The 21,626-nt window shown below is 30.7% G+C and overlaps 1 protein-coding gene across 9 annotated transcripts in view; it reads left to right on the forward strand.

Moving 5' to 3' along the window:
* The window catches only part of LOC143239982 (protein MMS22-like), a 213,586-nt gene that overhangs the window by 110,927 nt on the left and 81,033 nt on the right, over positions 1-21,626 (forward strand). For all 9 annotated transcript variants that reach the window (XM_076481705.1, XM_076481707.1, XM_076481706.1 and 6 more), the window contains 3 exons: positions 3,396-3,455; positions 7,961-8,068; positions 18,637-18,748. In XM_076481705.1, coding sequence (XP_076337820.1) covers positions 3,396-3,455; positions 7,961-8,068; positions 18,637-18,748 — 280 coding nt within the window. The remainder of the gene's footprint in view (positions 1-3,395; positions 3,456-7,960; positions 8,069-18,636; positions 18,749-21,626) is intronic.

Raw genomic sequence — 21,626 nt, forward strand, 5'->3', positions numbered from 1 at the left:
GCTAATAATGGTATGAGCACTTCAGTAAACAATCTTAGATTCACTGAATGATGGAATGAGGTTATAATTAGCTGTTTAGACTTTTAGGATGGATATGTGATATGAGTACAGGTCTGTTGACAAAAAATATTTGACAGTCAAAGGATTAACAGCTCTTAATCAACATAGGCAATATAAAAGTTGTATGGCAATGTCAAAAAAAGACTTTTGACACTACTGTTGTTGTAATTTCTTTGTAATAACGAGTAACTCACGTGAAGTAAAAATGTATTTTCTAGACAGCAGGTATGGGTATTGAAACTTTAATTAAGTGATGTACCCAGTAACACTCAGTTGTAAGTCTATGTTAACCTGACAGTGACCTAAGAAGGTCAAAACATTGTTCTGCACTTTATTTTAATTAACCAATCCAAAGTATGAGTTGGTAGCAAGAAACAAGATGCATCTGTTACAAAACGATGAAAAAAATTTATTAGCACAGAAATGCTTTTGCTCACTTTTCTTACATGTATAACTGCAATAAGTTATTTAATTTATTCAGGGCTATTTTAGCAGGACATGTGAATAGATTTGTATTGGAATAAAGCTTGATCATGATAGTTATTGACTCTCAGCTTGTTAAATTCACGTATAAAAATCTGTAGATAGTCACAATATTATATATGTTTAAAGCTGCTTTTTCAGTGGTAAATAAGTTGAACAAATGAACAATGTAAAATTTAGTTACCTGTGCAATCTTCAGAAAGGAAGCAATATCTTAGGATATTTAAAACTCTTGATCGTTATCACAGCATTTCAACTTTGTTGCTTCTTTTATTCAAATGTCAATAGTGGTACATTATTGATTTTAAATCCAAGGACAAATTGTGTCAATTTCAAATATCTAGCAGACAAATCATTAAATCATAATAGAAACCTTGAAAAAAAAAAACTTGAAAAAGAGAACAGAAAGAAAAATAACAATAAGGGAGAGAGCTGTTATGAAAAAATGTGAAATTGATTTACTTCTAACAAACATTCTCTTAGTGAGTTCTTATTGGGCATTTAGCTGGTCTTGGATAATATATTAGGTTGTCCTGAAATAAATGTCAAAATTCTCAAGATGACACTTTGAAGTTGAATATAGAGTAACTTATCATTGGTGTTGTCACTTATAAGGTGTCTTAATTATATTCTGTTTCAACTTTACTCAGAGTAAGTCTTGCAACTCCTAAGGCAGTATGGACAAGAAAGACTTGTCTGATTTTCCTCTGTTTCTTCAAACGTGAATGAAAAGCAACTGAAACTACATGGAACATCAAATAGGCATTCGGCCATGGATCTGTTAATGAACGTACAGTTCAGCATTGGTTTCAAATGTTTTGACATGGAGATGAAAGTCTTGAAGACCCTGAAGGTTGTGGAAGGAAGCCATCCTTAGATGAAAACACATTAAGGGAACCAGTGAGACAGACCCTCGCACAGCAGTACACGAGCTTGTAGAAAAGCTAGGCACAAACAAGTCGAGAATTACTAACCACCTGAGTGTAATTAGAAAGGTGAAAAAGTTGGATAAGTGGGTTCCACATGAGCTGACTGAAGATCAACAAAATCAGCATTATGAGATCTGTCAAGGATGATGCTCCAAAAATTGAACAAATTGGAAATTGAAGTTCTGCCTCATCCACTTTATTCCCCAAGCCTTTCCTTTACAGATTTTCATTTTTTCAGGCACTTTTACAACGTTTTGAACAATAAACACTTTCAAAACCAGGCAGCTGTAGAAGAAGCTTTCAGGAAGCTCATTGACCATAGAAACTGTAACTTCTACAGCGAGGGCATAAACAGCATCATTACATGTTGGCAAAAATGTGAAGCAAATGGTGCTTACTTTGATTTAAGCATGTTTTACAATACTAGTTTATACTTTTATAAACTTCACAGTTCAAAAACATCATTTATTTCTGGACAATCTCATAATTTTTCATGTACAGAGGGACTGGAAATGCTAAGTTGAACATATTATCCTCAAATGATTGACTCACGAAAAACAAGAACAGACTTGTTTCTCCCTGCAAAGCAAATTATGCATTTCGATATCTGAGGGCTTGGAATATTGCAGATGGAAAACAAGAACTGATAATTATATATTCATTGAAAAGATTATACAATGCTTGTCACATTTGAAGTTGGATAGGCTTTTTATTCCAAGCATGGGGTAACTTATGGGTCAAATATATCTCTTGTTATTGTAACAAAAGTACCAAGTACGTTCAAGCAGATAGCAAAATAGTCATCACTTATATTGGAATGCTTGTAATAAAAATTTGAGAAAATATGACTTAAGTGAATTCAAAAATCTGACATCAAATAGGGCAGATATAAATTTTACAAAAAAAATGGGGAAAAGGAAGGAGCTGAGATTCCAAACTACCAGGAAATGAGGGAGAAATGTAATGAATTCTAAGTATAATAAAATAATTCTTAGTATACTCGATGCTGATTTAGGAATAAAACCATCATTTGTCTTACACCAATTCATAAAATTCTGTGTTAGATAGATTTTGAAATTATTCACAAATTAAAATTATAATATCTAGCTTGAAAACAGTCAGAAGAAATACGATTAACTTGCTACTGTAACTGAACAACTAATCAGTGGTTCTTAGCATCATTCTAATTGTATGGTTGCTGATAGAACAAGTACTGATGCTCAGTATTTCTGTTGGAGATGTCAGGACTAATTCTCATCACAATACAATGCAGCTTATTTTAATAAAATATAAAGCATAAACAGAAACATCTTTTTAAAAATGTAATAATATTTCTGCTTTTAAGATGTGACTCGCATTCACTGTTAAAATTGAATTTGAATTACTTTTTAATTCACCTTAATTGACACAAACTGTAAAACCAGGGTGTAGATACATTAAGGATACAAATTATGTTTCGCTTTGGTTTTCATGCAACTTTTTTCAAAAGATTTTTATGTTACATATAAATTGAAGGCATTAGTAATGCCTTGAATATTTATTATATTAGGCTGAATAATTTATCATTCAAGCCCAGCTTAATTGTGGATAAAAGCTTGTTACTTGTAGTTTTGTTTTTGTTTATTGATGTTTTTTTGTGTTTCACACTGTATTTATGTGTATGAACAGGAATGTTCGTCAATCCGAAGAAAATTTAATATTTATAAATTTATTTTCAAATGTACTTTGCCCCTGTAATGTAATTTCTTTTTACAACAGTACATAATTTAGAATAAATGCAGTTATTTTTAATGAATTTATAGCTAATATCACACTGTAAATTATCTTGAACCAAAGGTAATTTATTTGCATTTATTCCATGATACAATGAAATGTGATTCAAGTTTTGTATTGTTATTAACAGCAGTATTTTTGCACATTTAGCAAAACTGGGATGTCTTGGACTGAACAAATTAAGGAAAGGACAACTGAACCTAAAAATTGGTGAGAATTTTATGTCGAATGAATGTATAATTTACATTTTAGTCTCTTTGAAAAGAGTGTACATTCAAAATGTATTTATTTAAATTTTACTTATAATGTTATTGATATTTGTTAGAACAATTATTATTTTATCTGACATTTGCTGCTGGATAATGTATAACCAAAGAAAGAAAAACATGATCATTCTCATTATTACTTGAGTTATTTTGGATCAGTTTTCGAATTTATTGGTGATGAAATCTGTTTAACAAAGTAATGAAAATATTTCAACATACATACAGTTAGGCAGAAAGCCAGTTAAATTATGATAGTTTTAGGTCATTATCTTTTGTTGCATGTTAGTTTTATGTGTTCTACAAAATTAACGTTAGCTTTCATCGAGACCTTGAGAGCAAAAACGTACAAGACATGCAAGTATTGAATTTCTTGTTTTATTTGTATAACTTATTGCTATAAAAGTAACCAAAACATAGAAGCTAGAAGTCTGTTAGGTTATATAAGGAAAATAAAATGTAAAGTATTAGATAAAAAATACTTGATAATAGTTAGACATTTCATGCTCGTAGCATATTGAAATTTGATTGAGCATGCTGATGTTTTTTCGGCTTTGTTTACATAAAGCTTCCCTACTGATGCTGATATAAGTGGCAGTAATCCAATAAATCTAAGTGATCAGAATACTTGTATTGTAATAGCTTTATTTATAGGAATAAATAGTATGTAATTGTCTGTAACAATATTCCTTTCTGGTAACTGTAGGGATGCTGAAGTAGACTGAGCCTGTATGTTAGACTTGATAAAATTCGAAGATTTAGCAAAATATATTGATATTCATTTATAAGGTTTTACAGGTTGTGCAGATTAAATTTAAAAACTATTAGGTGAAAAAGAAAAGTTTAACATGAACGTCAGCTTTCACTCAGTTTAAAAGGTTCAACCATAAACAAAGAACTGTCACTACCTTTTTGGACGTCCAAAATTAATACATCAATCTTAAACTCACTAAGCTTAAATGCAGGCGTGCCTCAAGGATAGGTGCTTAGTCCAATACTCTACGATATATATGTTAATGATATACCATTTTTGCCTCTCAACTACACTCTTATCTCCCAGTATGCTGATGATATAGCTATCTGGAGCACCTCTAGTAACCCCTATACCGCAGCTTCTAGAGTTCAGTCAACACTAGATGCATTTTCTCAATGGTGTAAGAAATGGCACATCGTCTTAAACCCCACAAAAATGCAAGCAATTGCTTTTCACAGAAAAGTTAATAAGTATCGGAAAAAATTCATAAGCATGAAATTGAACCTCAATAATGTTGATATAATATTCACCAATTCTATTACCTTTCTAGGCCTCACCATGACTCAGAACTTATCGTAGGCACAGCACAACACTTTCAAAAAATCTACACCCAAGCAAGCAATAGAATTTTCTTTTTAAAACGTATTAGCGGCCCTAACAAAGGTTGCTATTCCGAACTCATTCTTGCTATATACAAAGTATTAATTAGACCACTGTTCGAATACGGTAATGCGGTTATGTATAACATGTCTGAAAAACAATGCTAAGTATTACAGAACCTCCAGAATCACACCATCAAAATTGCTTTCTGCCTACCCAAGTACACTCCTGCATTGTACCTAAAGCTCTTAACAGAGCTCTTACCAATCCAAGACAGATTCATGCAACTAGCTTATCACTACTACGTGAAAGCAAGAGACAGAAATCCCCAAACACAACAGGTATCTAAATTAGCAGACACACTTAAAGCCTGGACCAAATACATATCACCAATAAATTGGATTACTAATCACACTGAGTAGTACAATCAAATTTAAATGATTTTAATGTTTTATATTTCAGGTTGTGCACTGGGTGGATAGGTTTTTTCGGAGCCCGCCCAGTGAAAGTGGTTTTCTTTGGGCACTTTGGTGTCCCCCACATCTAAATTTTTGCCATTGGATTCATAGATCCCTGGCATCATGACCCTGAAAGGACCTTCCTCTCTTTCTCTCTCTCTTTCTTTCTCTTCTACACCACTTCCCCTTTATATCTGTCCTTCCTGTCACTCTCGTCCTTACTTCTCCTCTGTTCCTTTACCCCCCTTGTTAATTAAAATATATTTTTAGGGTGTTTTTTTTCCCTTCCCTCCCTCTCTTTTCTTCTTTAATTTTTTTTATTATTATTTTTTATATTTTGTGTGTGTGGTTTTTTTTTTCCACTACTTTTTCTTCCTCTTCTCCTTTCTCTTTATCTCTATGGTTCCTTCAGTATTGTGTGATGAGCTGCAGTTTGGATCTCTCTGCTCTACAACAAATGTTCTGACTTATGAAGTCTTTGTAACAAGATATAACTCATCCACACCAATATAGCCCAGCTATCCCTTCCTTCGCATTCCTAGTTTCTCAGTTCTTTTCAAAAATCCAAGTCCTGTTTAACCTTTAAATGCATATGGGTCTGAAGAGAAACAAATGTTTCTGAGCACCCATGGTTTGCCTTCAGGGTGTCCCCTCGAAGGTCTTTAAAAACCAATATGACTACGACGATGATTAGAATTAGATTCATTCAGATTAGGGCAAATTCACACAATGTTTTGGTAAAAGTACTTTAATCAAAAATAATTTGTGTGTGTGTGTTTACAAAATAATTGTAATGTTTACTAATAAAACTTGCCAAATTTTGTGAAGATATGCATACTACTTTAAAAGTTATACTACATATAGTTTATCATGGTTACATAGTGGCTGAAATGTTAGAATAACAGCCCTTATGCAGAGAGTTAGTAGAACAAGAAAAGTAAAGCACAACTCTGCACAGTTTGAGCCATGGGAGTATTTAAAACACATGCATGCATAGTAGAATAACAGTGCCAACTCTGTATACATTCAGTAAATTTAACCAACGTTGTAATTACTGTAGAAAGAATATGAAATCTAAATTATTCTTTTTTCTTTGCAGCAAACTGGAAATTGTAATGAGAAACCACAGTTGCTTATCTGAAATAGCTTAAGGCTCATAATGCTATACGTCAGTTTATACTTAGTTTTATTGTTTTAATGCCATCTGATCTCTGTCTGATTAATGATTTTGCAGCACAAGTTGTTGATCACTTGGTGAATGTACAGCTCATATTACCATATCAAATAATAGCTGCTTGTGAACCTAACTCGTGAAGAATTTTTTATTATGATTATAACATTTCATCAACTTATCTAACCTAATAAGTTTCTAATTCTTACATTTTAGTTTCTTTTATAATAATTAATAAAAATATATATAAGAAAAACAAAAAATAGATCACCTACCAGGAACCTCTTTGCTATTGGTTGCTGGTGAAATACAAGCCTATATTTTTTACACTAATGGTACTAGAACACTAAATAATTATCACTTACTTAAGTAATATGCACTTAAGAATAGAGGCTAATAACATGTACAAATCAATCATTGTCCTATAACTATTAATGTTTGTGACTTTATCTTCAGCATAAAAGCCTTTAAATCTTGCTTAAAACTTATTGATCTGAAGACTGCGAGAGATTTTCAAACTGAAATCAAAATATTATGTTGTGTCATTTGGTAGATTAAACCATTGAATATTTATTGGTTGTAAATAATATCATATAAAATCTCAGAAAAAATTATTGGCAATTTGTAAAGGATGAAATTTGACGAGTGGGTATGTCAGGTTGGTTTGATTTTTCAGTTTATGACTGTAAACATACAAAAGAAGTCTCTAAAATTTATTCTTTGCTATATCTATATTATAATCAGTAATTTATATTAAACTCTGTATTTTGAAGAGGGGAAGTAAATAAATTAGAGAACAGGAAGACCTAAAGAACAAATGTCATAATTCTCAAATTAGGGGAGACTAAGGATTGGCCTGGCATAGCCAGGTGGTTAAGGCACTCAACTTATAATCCGAGGGTTTCAGGTTCTAATTCCTGTCACACCAAATGTGCTTGCTGTTTTAGCTGTGGGGGCATTATAATGTGATGGTAAATCCCACTGTTTGTTGGTGAAAAAGTAGCCCAAGAGATGGTGGTGGGTCGTGATGACTAGCTGCCTTCCCTCTAGTCTTATACTGCTAAATTAGGTATAACTAACACAGATAGCCCTCATGTAGCTTTGTGTGAAATTCAAAAACCAAACTAGGTTAAGGATTTTTTTTAAGTATTTTCTTATAAATTGAGTACTTAAAATTCATATGACATTAAAATTTGATTCACTAGCTTTGTTTTGATGTCAAGTGTACTTGTATACAATGAAAATAAAATAGGACAATTAAATTTTTAATATAAATAAAAAGATGTGGCATGGACATTTCGACTTACCTAAAGTGAAAGGGTTAATTTAAAAAAAAAAAATCCAAACATTCCATATTGCCACAATTTATGTAATTGTATTCAGATGTATTTTAATGTCATCAGGCTGTAACATGTCACTAGATAAGAAGTTTAACAAGGTCATTTTTTTTAATGCTTTGGAATATCAAGGAATATGAGTGCAACAAGCTTCCAACTGTATCTGTGTCTGTTCAAACTACAACTACAAAGATCCATGACATTTGAGTCAGAAAGTGTATGGAAACAGATAAAAGGACGGTGGGTTTCACATTTCACAAGTATTAATATTGTGTTTTGTTTACTAATTATTCTGTGGCATTTGTATTTTAAACTTTCTTGATTGGGAAATTTTCTTTTAAAAGATTTTTGACTTGTCATTCTAAAATGTTTTACCAAGAGCATATTATTGTAAAATTCAACTTGAAGACTAAACATTTTTTAAATAAATGAGTTTGTATTACTTCACTGGAAAACGATTAGTTTATTTGTTTTAGTAAATGAAGATATTTGATATATATTGAATTTTGAACATCAGTTTTCAAAGTTATCATGCTACTATTGGAAATATCAACATTTGGTTATAGCCATAGTTTTTATGTGTTATATTGTTTTAAAAGAAATCTTCAGAACTTTGTTAATTGTCTTTCCTTCCTTGCATTAATAAATATGATGGTATTCCTACTGCACTATTTTTAAAACTATGCTCAGAATTATTATTCTCCCAACTAAACATGTAGCTAAACATTTGAATGATTACTGACTGGGCCTTTTCTTCATTTATTACATCATTTTGTGGTGTTGCTTGTTTTTAAATTATATTACAGCTCACAAAAATTTCCATCAAACTTTTATTTGTACTTTAGGAAAGGGTACATAAGTTCTGGAGTTCAGTTTTTCTCACCAATGGTCAAGCATTAAGATGGTTGCAATTGTTCTGGGCTCTGTTTCTTGTTAATAAATGTAGAATCATTTTGTTCTTTAGAATTTCTCACTTGAAAGTTGTTAATACATAACACTTTCCAAGTTTTTTGGAACTATTGCACATTTCTTAAACATTCCCTTATGTGTCATAACTTCTTGTGTTCAAGGTTTTGTTGCAAATTATAAAACTGATGTTCCTATGTTTGTGCTCTTTAGTCACTGTTTTCCTTCAGAAAATCCCACTTCTGATGTTCAGATTTAAATTTCTCTTAAATTTCTTTTATCTCATTCTCACTTTAACAGTAAGGCCTCTCTTGAGATATCTTTGTTGTAATTTCAGTGTTAATTATTGATTTTATCTGCACCACTTACTTTTTTTCATGAAGTTTTTCAAAGGGTTTCAATGGAATTTTGAATGTACTGTATGTCATATGACTTCAATTTCCTTCTTTTCAGAATTTAGTTTCTTTTGCAGAGTTATTTTTCCAATGCTTCTTGTAATGTGTTTTTCAATTAGTTGAAGTCTATACACTATGCTCTTCTCTTGTATACTTTGTGGGGTATATGAAACTTTGGTTTTAACTTTTTTCTAAACATAATGACATTGGTAGAATCTTTCTGGGGTAGTTTGTTTCCTCACCATCTGCTTCCTTTCTGTATTTACTAATTCTGTGTATTCCTTTAAAAGCAGTTTTAGATTCTTAACTTGGGAATGAAATGATACTCTTTCAGAGTCTTTGTCTCAAGTAGCTAAGTAAGGGGGCTTTTAGTTTGTCATGTGAGACGTGAGGGTATATTGCATATTTGGCCTGCCTTGTATAAAGTCTTTGGCAGGAAGTAGACAGAGTTATGGTTAATACCCTTGATCAGATGCTGCAATTTATATATTATAGTTTTGTCAAGCTTATGTTTGGTTCTGTTTTTAAGAAATTCTTAGGACATCACTTACACATCTTGTGCATTTGTACAGTTTATTGAATTTGTGATGACTTCATGTTCACTGCTTGGGATGTCACTGACTGATTCCTGAGATCATCAAATTTCAGTGAGATTATTCTTTCCATTATTATATGCTCATGTTTATACAAACTGAGCTCACCACAAACAAGCAGAGCCCCTAATTAAAGGGCATTTTCAAAATTACTTATAAACTTTTTGAAATGCATTCACATTCTTTTGTTTGCATCATGTTGCTGTTTCATGATAAAGAGGCTTTTTTTTTTTGCCTGTAACTGTGAAATTTTGGATACCTTTGAGATTTAGAAACAAGTAATTGCCTGTTACTACAAAAAAAAAACAACCTCAGAAGGTTCTCAGGTTTTAAGGTGTATTTCCTGTAGTTTCAATAGTTGAGTCATCAAGAAGAATACAAAATATAAGTTCATACAAATAATAATATTTAAAAATGCACCCACTTTCACAGTGTACGAAACACTGAATAAACAATACATATTTTATGCTTAAATTAAAAGGTTTAGGACTAACAAAAGAAATAAAGAAGACTAATTAAAAGAACTTTCTCTTGCTAATGAAATAACTTAATGAAACAGCCAATAACTGAATAGACTCTCAGAAATTGAGAGTAAATGTTAATGCCTCAGAAAACTAGGAATAATTGTTAAGTAAAACAAAATATACTGATCTATTACACAGAAGTCTAAAGTAAGAGCTAAGGAGCTCCCAAATAAAATATGTGATTCTTAGCTCTTAAGAGTTAACACAAACTTAAATATGCCAATTAATTAATCTCAATTCTTTACATACCCACAAGCCTGCATTGTGCATTAGTTACTTCACTTGATTAGTGTGTAAGCTAAGGGTATGTGACTACTCACTAGTCCTGTGATGGGGCAATAATAAGTTTATAGCACTGTAATGGCTGTACTCTAAAACAAACAAACATAGCTATTATGTAATTCATCAACTTACTAATTAAATGCTGCTTTAGTTATTCCTAGAAGAAAATTAGATTAGCAAGTTTGGCCTTTGTCTAAAATTGTACTTAGAGAAAATTAAACTGGTAACTCAAAAACATTATTTTAACTAGAAGGGTAGAAAATATATTGTATGTCTACATAATATGTACTCCCCCCCAATTTTTCTTTCCTGGTCAACCTGGATTTCTTTAGCTTTATTAAAAAAAAAAAAGCTAAAAGACAAACCAAATTTTACTTGTGTAGCATTAAAAAAGTTGACTAACTTGCTTTTCCCCAAAAAGATGTCTTGCTCAGCAATATATAGCTACATAATATCAAAGCAAATGAGTTAAAATCCACTCTTATGCTTCTTTAAAATGGAGTAACCTAACAAACCAGGATTAGTCAGAAAGCCAGTTAAATTGGTTGACACTACCAGTAACCTTATTCATTGTGAGATGGAGATATTTTTGGTTCTGTGGTATTTGTCTAGTGGGCTCTAATTCTGTAGAGATTTTATATTTGCCTTCTTCTGCACCAATTTTAGTCTGTTGGTGTTTCAGGCCTTATCTCCAGTAATGGTGGATTTACAAACTTGTAATGCTGGAATTCAGGGTTTGATTCCCTGTAGTAGATGCACCAGATAACCCAACATTGCTCTTATAAAACCAACTTACCAGACCAAATGTTGTTTTAACCAGCTGTAATCAACACAGTCGAGTAATAACTATAAAGTGTGAGAGGAGGTTTTATTAGAAATACATTTTCAATTTAATAAAATGTTAACATTTATTTGAGTTCTGCCAACGATTATTTACTTATGATATTTGTAAGGAAAAGATGTTAAATGTAATGGCTCATAGATGCCATCACATTACAGACAAGTATGGTTTGTATGGTGTTACCTGAAAAGGTTATGAAAGCCACTTGCACTCTAATTAAAGGCAGCCTGTTTTAATCTTCTAGTATATATAACCCTTTGTGATGAAGATATATGTATACAGAAGTATATATGTTTATCTGTGTATACTTGAATGAATGGTACATAAAATCATTTAAGTGCTGAATAACACAAGTGGATCAGTTTCACAAAGAACACAGTTATTAAGTAACATACAAATGAAAACAGACCCAGTGATATGAGGTTAATTGCAATGAAACTACAGTGCACCTGCTATTTTCATTGTTACTTGTAAGAGATTGTTTCAGTTTTTGACATTGAAATTAATATCAAATGATATTTACAATCAGTAATTTTGTTGTTATAATAAGTGTAAAATTGCTGTAGCTATAGTTCTGTTTGGTTATGGTGCTATATTTTTAATATTTTAGAAGCAGTTTTCTGAATGTTTTCTTAAAGTTGTTTCAGTACAAAGTGTAGTTAATCTGTATGAACATATAGGCTGTAAGTGTGATGCAGGAAATATAAAGTAATTTCCACAAGGTAGAACTTCGTTGTCACCTCCAGATAATACTAAAATGTTACCTGAAACAAATTATAAACAGTATGATGATGCAGACATTAGTAATTTCTGTTGCAGTTGAAGATTGTCAGATACTATCCCAAGTTTTTTTGTATATAGCAATTACTTTTGTAGTTCAACTTATTTATTTTCTACTAGATTTGGCCTTTGTTCACTTTGTAGTTGAGGGTTTGTGTTGACTGAAAGGGGTGAGAGAGAAAGCTACTGTCCACCTTGACTTGATTGTATATACATATTTATTGGTTTTTAAAGCATAAAATTAATTTGTTGGCTTGAGTGCATGCTTACAGTTATAGGGAAGGAAAAATTGTGGTACACTAACCTTGCATTTTCAACTTTGTTATTGAAATATAGAATTTTTTTAAAGATTGTCATGTATTCTAAGTATGATTAATTTTCATATAACATGTAGGCAGGAAGTTGCTTTAATTCTAACTTTCTTAATTCTTTCTTATTTTAAAATAATACCTGCTTTGTTTGTGGAAAGTATTGCTGCAAAGTACATGAACATTAACATCATTGTCCTCTAATATTATGTTGGTCGGTGGCATATGATTAAAATATCCCTTAGGTCTGAATGGGTATGATCAGTCATAAGAGTATTACTAGTCGCTCCAGGTAAATTTGACATTACCATTTAACTCTGTAACATAAGGTTTAAGCAGTAATAGAGACCATCCTATATTTGTGCATATTGAATGGATATTATTTACTCTATATTTTCACTATTTTGTCCAGTTTCTATTTCATTCTTATGAACTCAGTTGCTTATGGAACTCAGAATTGCATTATATTATATATATATTGTTCTAATCTACCACAGAGTGAATAGAATGGTTAAAAATTTTACCACCTCAGTAAGGTTTAAAGGTTTTGTTCTAGTACAGTGTAAAAGTCATTCCAATATGCTGCAGTAGAAAGTTTTGAATTACTTTGAAAAACTTCAGTGTTTAGTTACGATGTAGGTTTTACTAATCACCATCTTAAACTGAAACGTTAATTTTTGATCTCTTTCTAGATAGGTTGAACAGTGGTGACATCACTGCTTTCCATATTTTTTACTTTGCACAGAAAAGAAGACATAGAATTAGTGTTTGATTTAACTTTTATCCTGGGTAGATAGATGTTTTGACTTTTATGTGTTTGATGTTCAGGTTTAAGTTTGAAAACTGTCTTTAGAATTTCAAACATAAATGTTGAACAGAAGGATCTCATTATCATACTGCTTATTATTAAATTCATTAAAAGAGATTTTCATTCACTTTTATGCTGATAAATGTGGACTTCCCCAATGCATGAACTTTGAAATTTGAAATTTCTCTTTCTTTTTATTGAACAATAAGAATAAGATGCTGAAGGAGACAAGACTGGTAACTTCTCTGAATCATTTTAATTTGTTTTAAAGATCCTGTTGTTTTGACTTCCTCTATCAGTAGTTCAGGTGTCTCTTTATTTGGTGTTATCAGCTGAAAATGATAACATATTGAGTTATACTGGTTGCTTGTGAGAGGGATGCCTGGAAAAAAAAAGACTGCTGCAGCTAAACCTGGGCTTAGAACTAACTAAAGGATTATGAATGCAATAATAAAAAAATCAGTCCATCAAGCTACCAAGTGAGAGGACAGCCTAAAACCTAGCAAAAAGTTTATCCAATAATTTCTGCCTTGCAAAAATGTTTGGATTACGTGACCTTTTCACAGTGACCACCAAATATTGTCTTCAGATCAAGGTTATCATGAGTTAAAAGACTGTTATAGAGTTGTTTACCTTATTTTGTGAATGAATATTTTGTTATTGTTTTGTGTTTTTATTATAAGAGAGTTAAAAGCAAATAATCAATGGAAATTGTGTTTATAACTCAATTATTTTGTGCATATAGTGAGTATATGATTTAGTAATAACATATAAATAGTATGAGACAAGCAGGAAACAGCAGACCAGCAAAGACAAATGGAGAAGAGTGTAAAGTCATGCCCAAGGAAATGTTCAGCATGAAGTTAACTGCCATGGGAGTGAGAGGTCTAACATTTAATATGTTAGAGGAAAACTGACAGCTTTAAAAGAGACAAGAAATATATTTTTTCCCATCAAAGCAGTTGAACCAGCTTGAGTGCACTTTGTCAAAAGAACAGGCAATATCTGAAGTACAATGACCTCATGATTACTGGAAGAGCAGTATGTGCAACTGTGGTAATTTGCACCACAGTTAAAGGTGAATTATAAATAGAATACTAGTGTCAGTGATGTCGAGAAAACCCACTTGTAGAATACTAATTTAATAGAAATAAAGGAAGATAGTGGGGCTTGTCACCTGGAATTCTAAAGCAATTTAATAGGCCTGAGTGGAGTTTTAAGCAGAAGAGAGCCATAAATTGTTTATGATATTTCTGTGATCTTTATAGTGAAAATAATTTGTTATACATGCATTTAATCAATTCATACATGTATATTGAAAGTGGATACTAACCAGCCACAGTGACCTACTGTAGAAGAATACTAAGCTCAACACAGTATACTTATGTTTACTATTAAGAAGTGTAAGTTAAAGCCTTCAATTGATAATTGGCTAACATAACACAACTTTAACATTTGACAAGCATTAACAACCTCAGTGCTTTCTGTATCACATATATTGATGTTGGTGCACTGTCATCTTTTACATGTGTATACACACATGGGGAGGATGGCTGACAACAAAAAAGTACTTGAGAATATTAAGTTACTACTCTGGAAGTTTACTCTTTGTAATAATTTGTGGATTTTGCTTTATTTATATTTGTGTTACTCTTTGAACAAGTCTGCCTCAGTTCTTATTTTGTTCAAGTTAATAGTGTATAAAATTTTCTTTTTATATATATGGATGATTGTTTAATGTGTAATGTAAGTTTTGATTGTCTAAATGTTCAATGTACAATTTGTTTTCAAATTCTAACCCAACTTCTTTCTGGTTGTGGTTTCTTTGCATCTTTTTTATTTATCTCGTGTGGTTAGCAGTTCAGTTTACCCTATGTTTTTAAATGTTATGTTTTATTTTATGTTTCCTGCCTTTTTATATATACTCTACCCACTCCTTGTTTTTGTTTTAATTTTTGTAGTTTTTATCTTTATTGTGAGTTTTTTCTTTCAAAAGGTTTATTTCAAATTTGTAGTTCTATGTTTTGTACCTAGCTTAACAGTTTTATTGTGATGCTAATTTTTTGTAATTGTGTGTATAAAAAATTAATTTTTTGATAAAATTTTATATGTGCGTGTAAAAACAATAGATTTCATTTGTCAATTCTCCCTGAGGTCACACATGAAATTCATTCTGAGGTCCATCTGTAATAACAGTAGTATGAAAAAATGTATTTAATGTTTCATGAGATATTTGTATTGTATCCTACTTGTGTTTAACTACTTTACGTGTGTATTATGGAAGAGATATATTTTTGGGTTCCTATGATCTAATTTTGTGATTGTTTGGATGCAGAGTGTGTGTAAGTTGATTGTACTCTGCCGTTCTCAAACCAGAATCTTCTTTCCTGAAGAAGACAGACAAATGTAGTATGTTCCCCCAAAATAAATCCACTTCAGTATGCTTATAAATTGTTGTCTGTGAGTACACTGTGATATTAACATAATGTACTTAACTCTGCTGATCATGTGTGCTCCACATTCAGTTTATTTATAGTATCACTTTTACTTGCTTTAGTTTTAATTTGTTCTTCAGCTTCAACATCCATCAGTAATCTAACCATCTTGGTGATCAGCATTTATTCTTCAGTTTGCTTTCTTTGTCTGCTTTTATATCAGGTTTTGTTTTGTTTTTCATTCCACATGTGACAGATCTCTACACTTGTTCATCTGCAAACTAGATTTTCAGACTTTTAGCTGTTGTTTAGATCAGGTAACTGTGTACGTTGATACTAACACATATGATGTACTTTTTGGTTTTCCCATTGAGGTCTGTTGCTCTTTGCCCATTCAATGTGAATGAGGTTTCCCTTGATATTTTACCTGTTCTACTATTTCATCAGTTATTATAATGAATGTTGGTATTCAGAATGAGCATATGTCCTTGGGCATCATTTGTGTTTTAATGGTGTGTGTCTTCTGACAAGCTCAGAGCCTGTTCTTGTTGTGGTGGTAGAACATTTCAAGACTATAACAACAGGCCATTATATCCATTACTCAGAAATCACATTGCCCCAACATTCACAGATGAAATGGTACTTGTGTCATGACTATGTACCTCTAGATATTTCTTAAGATATGACAAGGTCATGATTCTTTGGTGGTCAGTGTATTTTTTGCCCTTTCCAGAAACATTTTATTTAATTTGTTTTTGAATTATTCAATAAGAAGAGTATATATATGTATATCTGGATGTGTATTGCTGTTTGGAAGTATGTTGTGTGAGTAACATCATTGTCAACTTGAATCAATTTTTAGTACACATGTTTAGGTTGAACCTATTAGTTTCATTTAGTATATATTTTGTTAGTAATATTTTTTAACAATAATTATTAGTAGGTGTTAATAAGATTTCATATTCCTGCTGTTTTACTTCAGAATAGACAGTTTTGTGAGGTTTAGAAGAAAATGTTGTGTTCAACTTGATTATAGCTTATGAATTTTATATGTTCTGGTAAACAAACAATTAGATATAATCCTGTTAGTTTTTAACAAACAGGTATGAATGGCCCAATCTTAATAGCAACTTTTGCTGATTGTTTTAACCATCTTGAAGTGGGATATTTGTTTAACTGAAAATGTAAAAAAGATCTTTCTCATAAGTGGTGAATGAGTCTTGTTTATTCTGCCACATTTGTGGGTTTGAACAAGTGTGAAACATCAGTTCATACTTCTGAGTGAATTAACTCCTTAGTGACTCCCATACTCTCTCTTTTAATCTTTCTTCACGTATACTGTATTATTGTTACATATCATAATTTATCTCCTATGAGTTTCCAAGTTATTATGTTACATACATTATGTGTTATGATTTCAAATATCTGGAAGCTTTCATTTTGATTTAAAAGTTATTTGAATTCTAATATGTATCAAATTTATGATACTTGTCAACAAGTTTGGTACACACAGTTTTCTTTCTTAACACAAATATACTTTAATACACAAATAACAATACAATTTGTAATAACACTTATTACAAGTGATGATTTAGGTACAAGTTTCACAAACAAACAATACCGAGTCTTATATCTGGTCTGGAACTGAATCTTTTTTCGATGTTTATGGAGATTAGATTAATTCTTTGTTGGTATACCTGTACATTTCTCTTGACAGCTAGCTTGCATGAAGCACCTGTAAGTTTTCAGCGATGACAATATATAATGTCCTCATAGAAATAGTAACATGAAATTAATTCACTGAAGTTGAATAGTGGGTAATGTTCAAAATCTATAATTGTTCCTAGTTAAATTCTGTAGTTTTCTGATTAATAAGCATTAATCACAATTTTCACTTCTGAGGCCTATAGCATGCTGACTGTAACTTACTAATAGTAATAACTGTCTCTCATTTCTTGTGATGGCTTACTATTATATATTCACACAAGTTTCTTGAACAATCAACAATGCTCAAAAACATGTAAACCACATATCATTGATTCTTGCTCTCGAGAATTTTCTACAAATTAGAGAACAGGCGGAACTTGTGCAACACCATCCAACAATATATGTCTCATGCATAAAAAACAACAATACCAAAACAAATGTAGGTAGTAAAATAAACATATAATGGTATTTTTGTTACAATTATATTCTTAAATTGTTAGAATAATTCCATGTGAACTGTGATTTATCAGGAGAGGCCAAGCCTCGTACATACCACTCCTGATTATTCTTTTAATAAATGTTAATGGGTTAAAATTTTGCAGAAAGAAATTGGCTCATGTTTCATATTACTTGTAAAGCAGTTGGTGAAGAATGAAAAATTTGAACTGAAAGCAAATACAGAAGACTTAATATGAAAGATAAATAATGAACTACATAGTGCCTCATAGATCAGCAGTCTCATTAATGCCAAAACTCAAGATTTCACAAATTCACTTTTTAGTTTCCACTCCTATAATTTTGATTTAAAAGGTTATTTCACTCTCAATGTGATTACATATTTAGAATCTTGGCAATAACTTAAGTGGAATGAGTTCTCTAATGGCAACAATACTATCTGTTACCAGATAAATTCTACATATATACTTATTTTTCGTGGGAAGTAAAAATCATTTATAGTAGTATTTGAACTTCTTTTGTAAGCTTTAGAAACTGCATTCAAAGTAGTATTTGAAGTTGTTTGTAAGCTTAATGTTATATTTTTGACAGCACATAGATTATTTTTTATTTATTATGAATGTTTGTGATGTTTGTATTGCATAAGTAGACAACTGAGATTTTTGTTAACTCGTTTTTGGCAAGCCCATTTTATTTTTTATTATATATGTGTGTATGTATAAAAATATAAATGTATTTGATAATTCTGTTAAATATGATGTTACTGGATTTAGGGTTTATACGAAGTTTTACCCAAAGAAACTACTAGGACTGACAGAAATTGGATTGCAAAACTGTTTTTCCTTATTTCTGACGTTAGCTTGTGCAGCAGACTTGGATGATGTGGTTTGTAGTATTTTTATGATTTAAAAATGTTTTCTGGTTTTAATTATAACAATATAAAATAAATTCATCAATTTTTTTACTAGCAAATAACCCATTTTATAATATTAACTTTAATCCATAGAGAAGAAATCTTAACTTCATGAGGAATGATAGTACTGCTGTGACAATAAAAACCACTTATCAGACATTTGGAATGTTTTTATTCTATTTTCAATGTATATATCTAAAGGATACAAATACATTCAAACTTAAATTTTTTCACAGTGGGGTCTTGTATTTAAGCAGCCTTGTAAACACATTAAAAGTAACTTGTAACCACGAAGGTATGTATACTATAGTTTTGAAAGTACATAATTTATGTTCACAAAATGTGTCAAGCTTTGAGTAAATTAAAGTTTTTATAGACAAAAACCAGAATTTTTAATTATGTGTTTTCACTAAAAGTTTGTGTTAAAATATATGGAGTCAGAATATTGATTCAGTGCAAAGTGATTTTCATGTTATTATAAGAATTACTTTTCTTCGTCTGAAAATTTTTAAATTTCCTAAACAGATATCAAAAGTCTTTTCAGAAAAACTTTGTTATTTTCTATATGCATTCAGTCAATTTGACTGATTTTGTAAGCACCACAAAAATAGAAAATCTAAATTATGCTTTCTTTTTTAGAATGACTGCAATTTGTAACAGAAGATCACAATTTTTTATTTTAAATAGCTTAAATTTTGTAATAGTATAGAATCATATGTACTTTTTTATTTATTAACATTTGAATCATATCTCTAAATATCCCACCATTCGAGTTGTAAATCACTTGGCAAACATGCTGCTCAGCATAGTTTGTTGTATTATGTGATGCTTGAGCTGCTGGTGAGCATACCTTGTGAAAATGTTTTCATTATATTACCTAATAAGTCTCTAATTTTACATTTTAGTAACTTTAATAATAATGAATAAAAAATACACATGAAAAACAAGAAATATAATACTTACCTGGGCTATTGTTTTTTTTTTTATGTTGTTGACTTAAGCCTATTTTTTGTACTAATAATGCTACTGCCCTAAACAATTTTTATTTAACCCTTTCGTGATGAGTCATGAGTCAAAGGCTATGTCATCATGTTTGTTGGCTTCCATTCAAAATTTTATTGAACTACTATTTTATGAATTTATGTCAGTAAATTTGAAATTAAATTGTAGATTGTAATTCAAACTTTAATATTATATATGAGTTAATTTTTAATTTAAAAGTATATATTAAAAGAACACACCTAAATAAAGATTTTAGTGAGTAATGTAGTATGGTGAATGCAGTACTGTTTAAAATTAGATGTTTGTGATGTCAAAATACTGAGCCTATCATTTTGTACAAATTAGGAATTGGAATTATGAATATTATCAAGCTAGAATATAAATTAAGAACTTTCATATCCTGCTGAGATATGGCTTATTTACTGAATGAAACAAAGTGGCCACATTCACCTATTTCCATTTTTTGGAAATAGTCCCTTATATACACTTACTTCATTATATTACTCTGAAAACATTCTAATTTTCTCATCGATTTTAGTTTTTGAAAAGGCTATCATTCTTTTGATCCACGATTTCATTGAGGTAGGTTGAGTCTTTAGTCTCTTCAAAGTTTCATATTTTTAAAATCTAAATACATCTTAGTGACTGAGCTTTATAAATTATAGTGTAATTCTGTGGTATCAGTGTAGTTATTTATGATTTTTTGGTTATTAAACTTTATATGTATAAAACAAAAAAATTTTTGATATACTTCGTGTGCAAAATTGTAAAAAGCTTACCAACCTATATACAGCAGCAACCAAGAACAAAGGTCGTAGCAAGAAAAGATAATTGTTTGCTTTATTTCCAGATTTATTATTCTATATTTTGAGAAAAATAAGTTCAGTAATTTATTTCGTAATAGTAATAATCTACATACGTACATATAATGTATGATAATTGAAATTTGACTGTATATAACAAAATACTAGCCAATAAAACACAGCCAAGACAGTGAAGACAAAAGATCAGTTTTATATTACTGGATACGTAACATGAATGCATGTGCACCACGTCAGTGCAAGGTACGTAATGTCAGCTAGGCTTAACTAGAAGGTCAATATAATAAAAAATAATAAATATATATGTAAATATATGCTGTAAGGAGACTTAAGCCACTTAGACTCAACACTTGTATATTTGTGTTACAGTGTATAGTTATTCTAGCATGAAAAAAAAGCATAATTTATATTTATTTCCTAATTTTTATGATGTTTAAGAGGTTGGTTAAGTGACAGACCCCACATAGTTAGTGTATAGAATATAACATAAAATGTAAAGTCTTACTGAAAGCAAACATTTGAAATGTGTTTAGGAGGTTTTAGAGATTACGCATATAATATTTGAGATTTTTGAGACGAAGAATGGTTTCTTAATCATAAAATAAATCACTTTGCACTCAGATTAGTAACAAAGCAGATTCTATTTTCACAAAGAAGTCTTTAGTAAAAAATATTTAATTAAAATACCTGATTTTTTTTTACACAAAGTACTTGTAATCTTTACTAAAAATCTACCAAATTTTGTGAAGATATACATGCTACATCAATAGTTATAATGTAAATACTTAACTTGTGCAAAAGTGTAGATGATCTTCTGTATGTTATACCAAGCCCATAGTGAAAGGGCTACTTGAATAATACACATAAGAAAACATAATAATAACATGTACGAATCAGAGAATGTTCTGTAACTGTCAATTTTTTTGGCTTTTTAACCATGCAGTAAGAGCTGTGAAAAATTCAGTTTTGTAAATATATTTCCCATGGGAATAAAATTTGAAGTGAAAATAAAATTCTCTTTAAGGAA

Source organism: Tachypleus tridentatus, chromosome 13 (assembly GCF_004210375.1).
Source record: "Tachypleus tridentatus isolate NWPU-2018 chromosome 13, ASM421037v1, whole genome shotgun sequence".
Classification (NCBI taxonomy): Eukaryota; Metazoa; Arthropoda; class Merostomata; order Xiphosura; family Limulidae; genus Tachypleus; species Tachypleus tridentatus.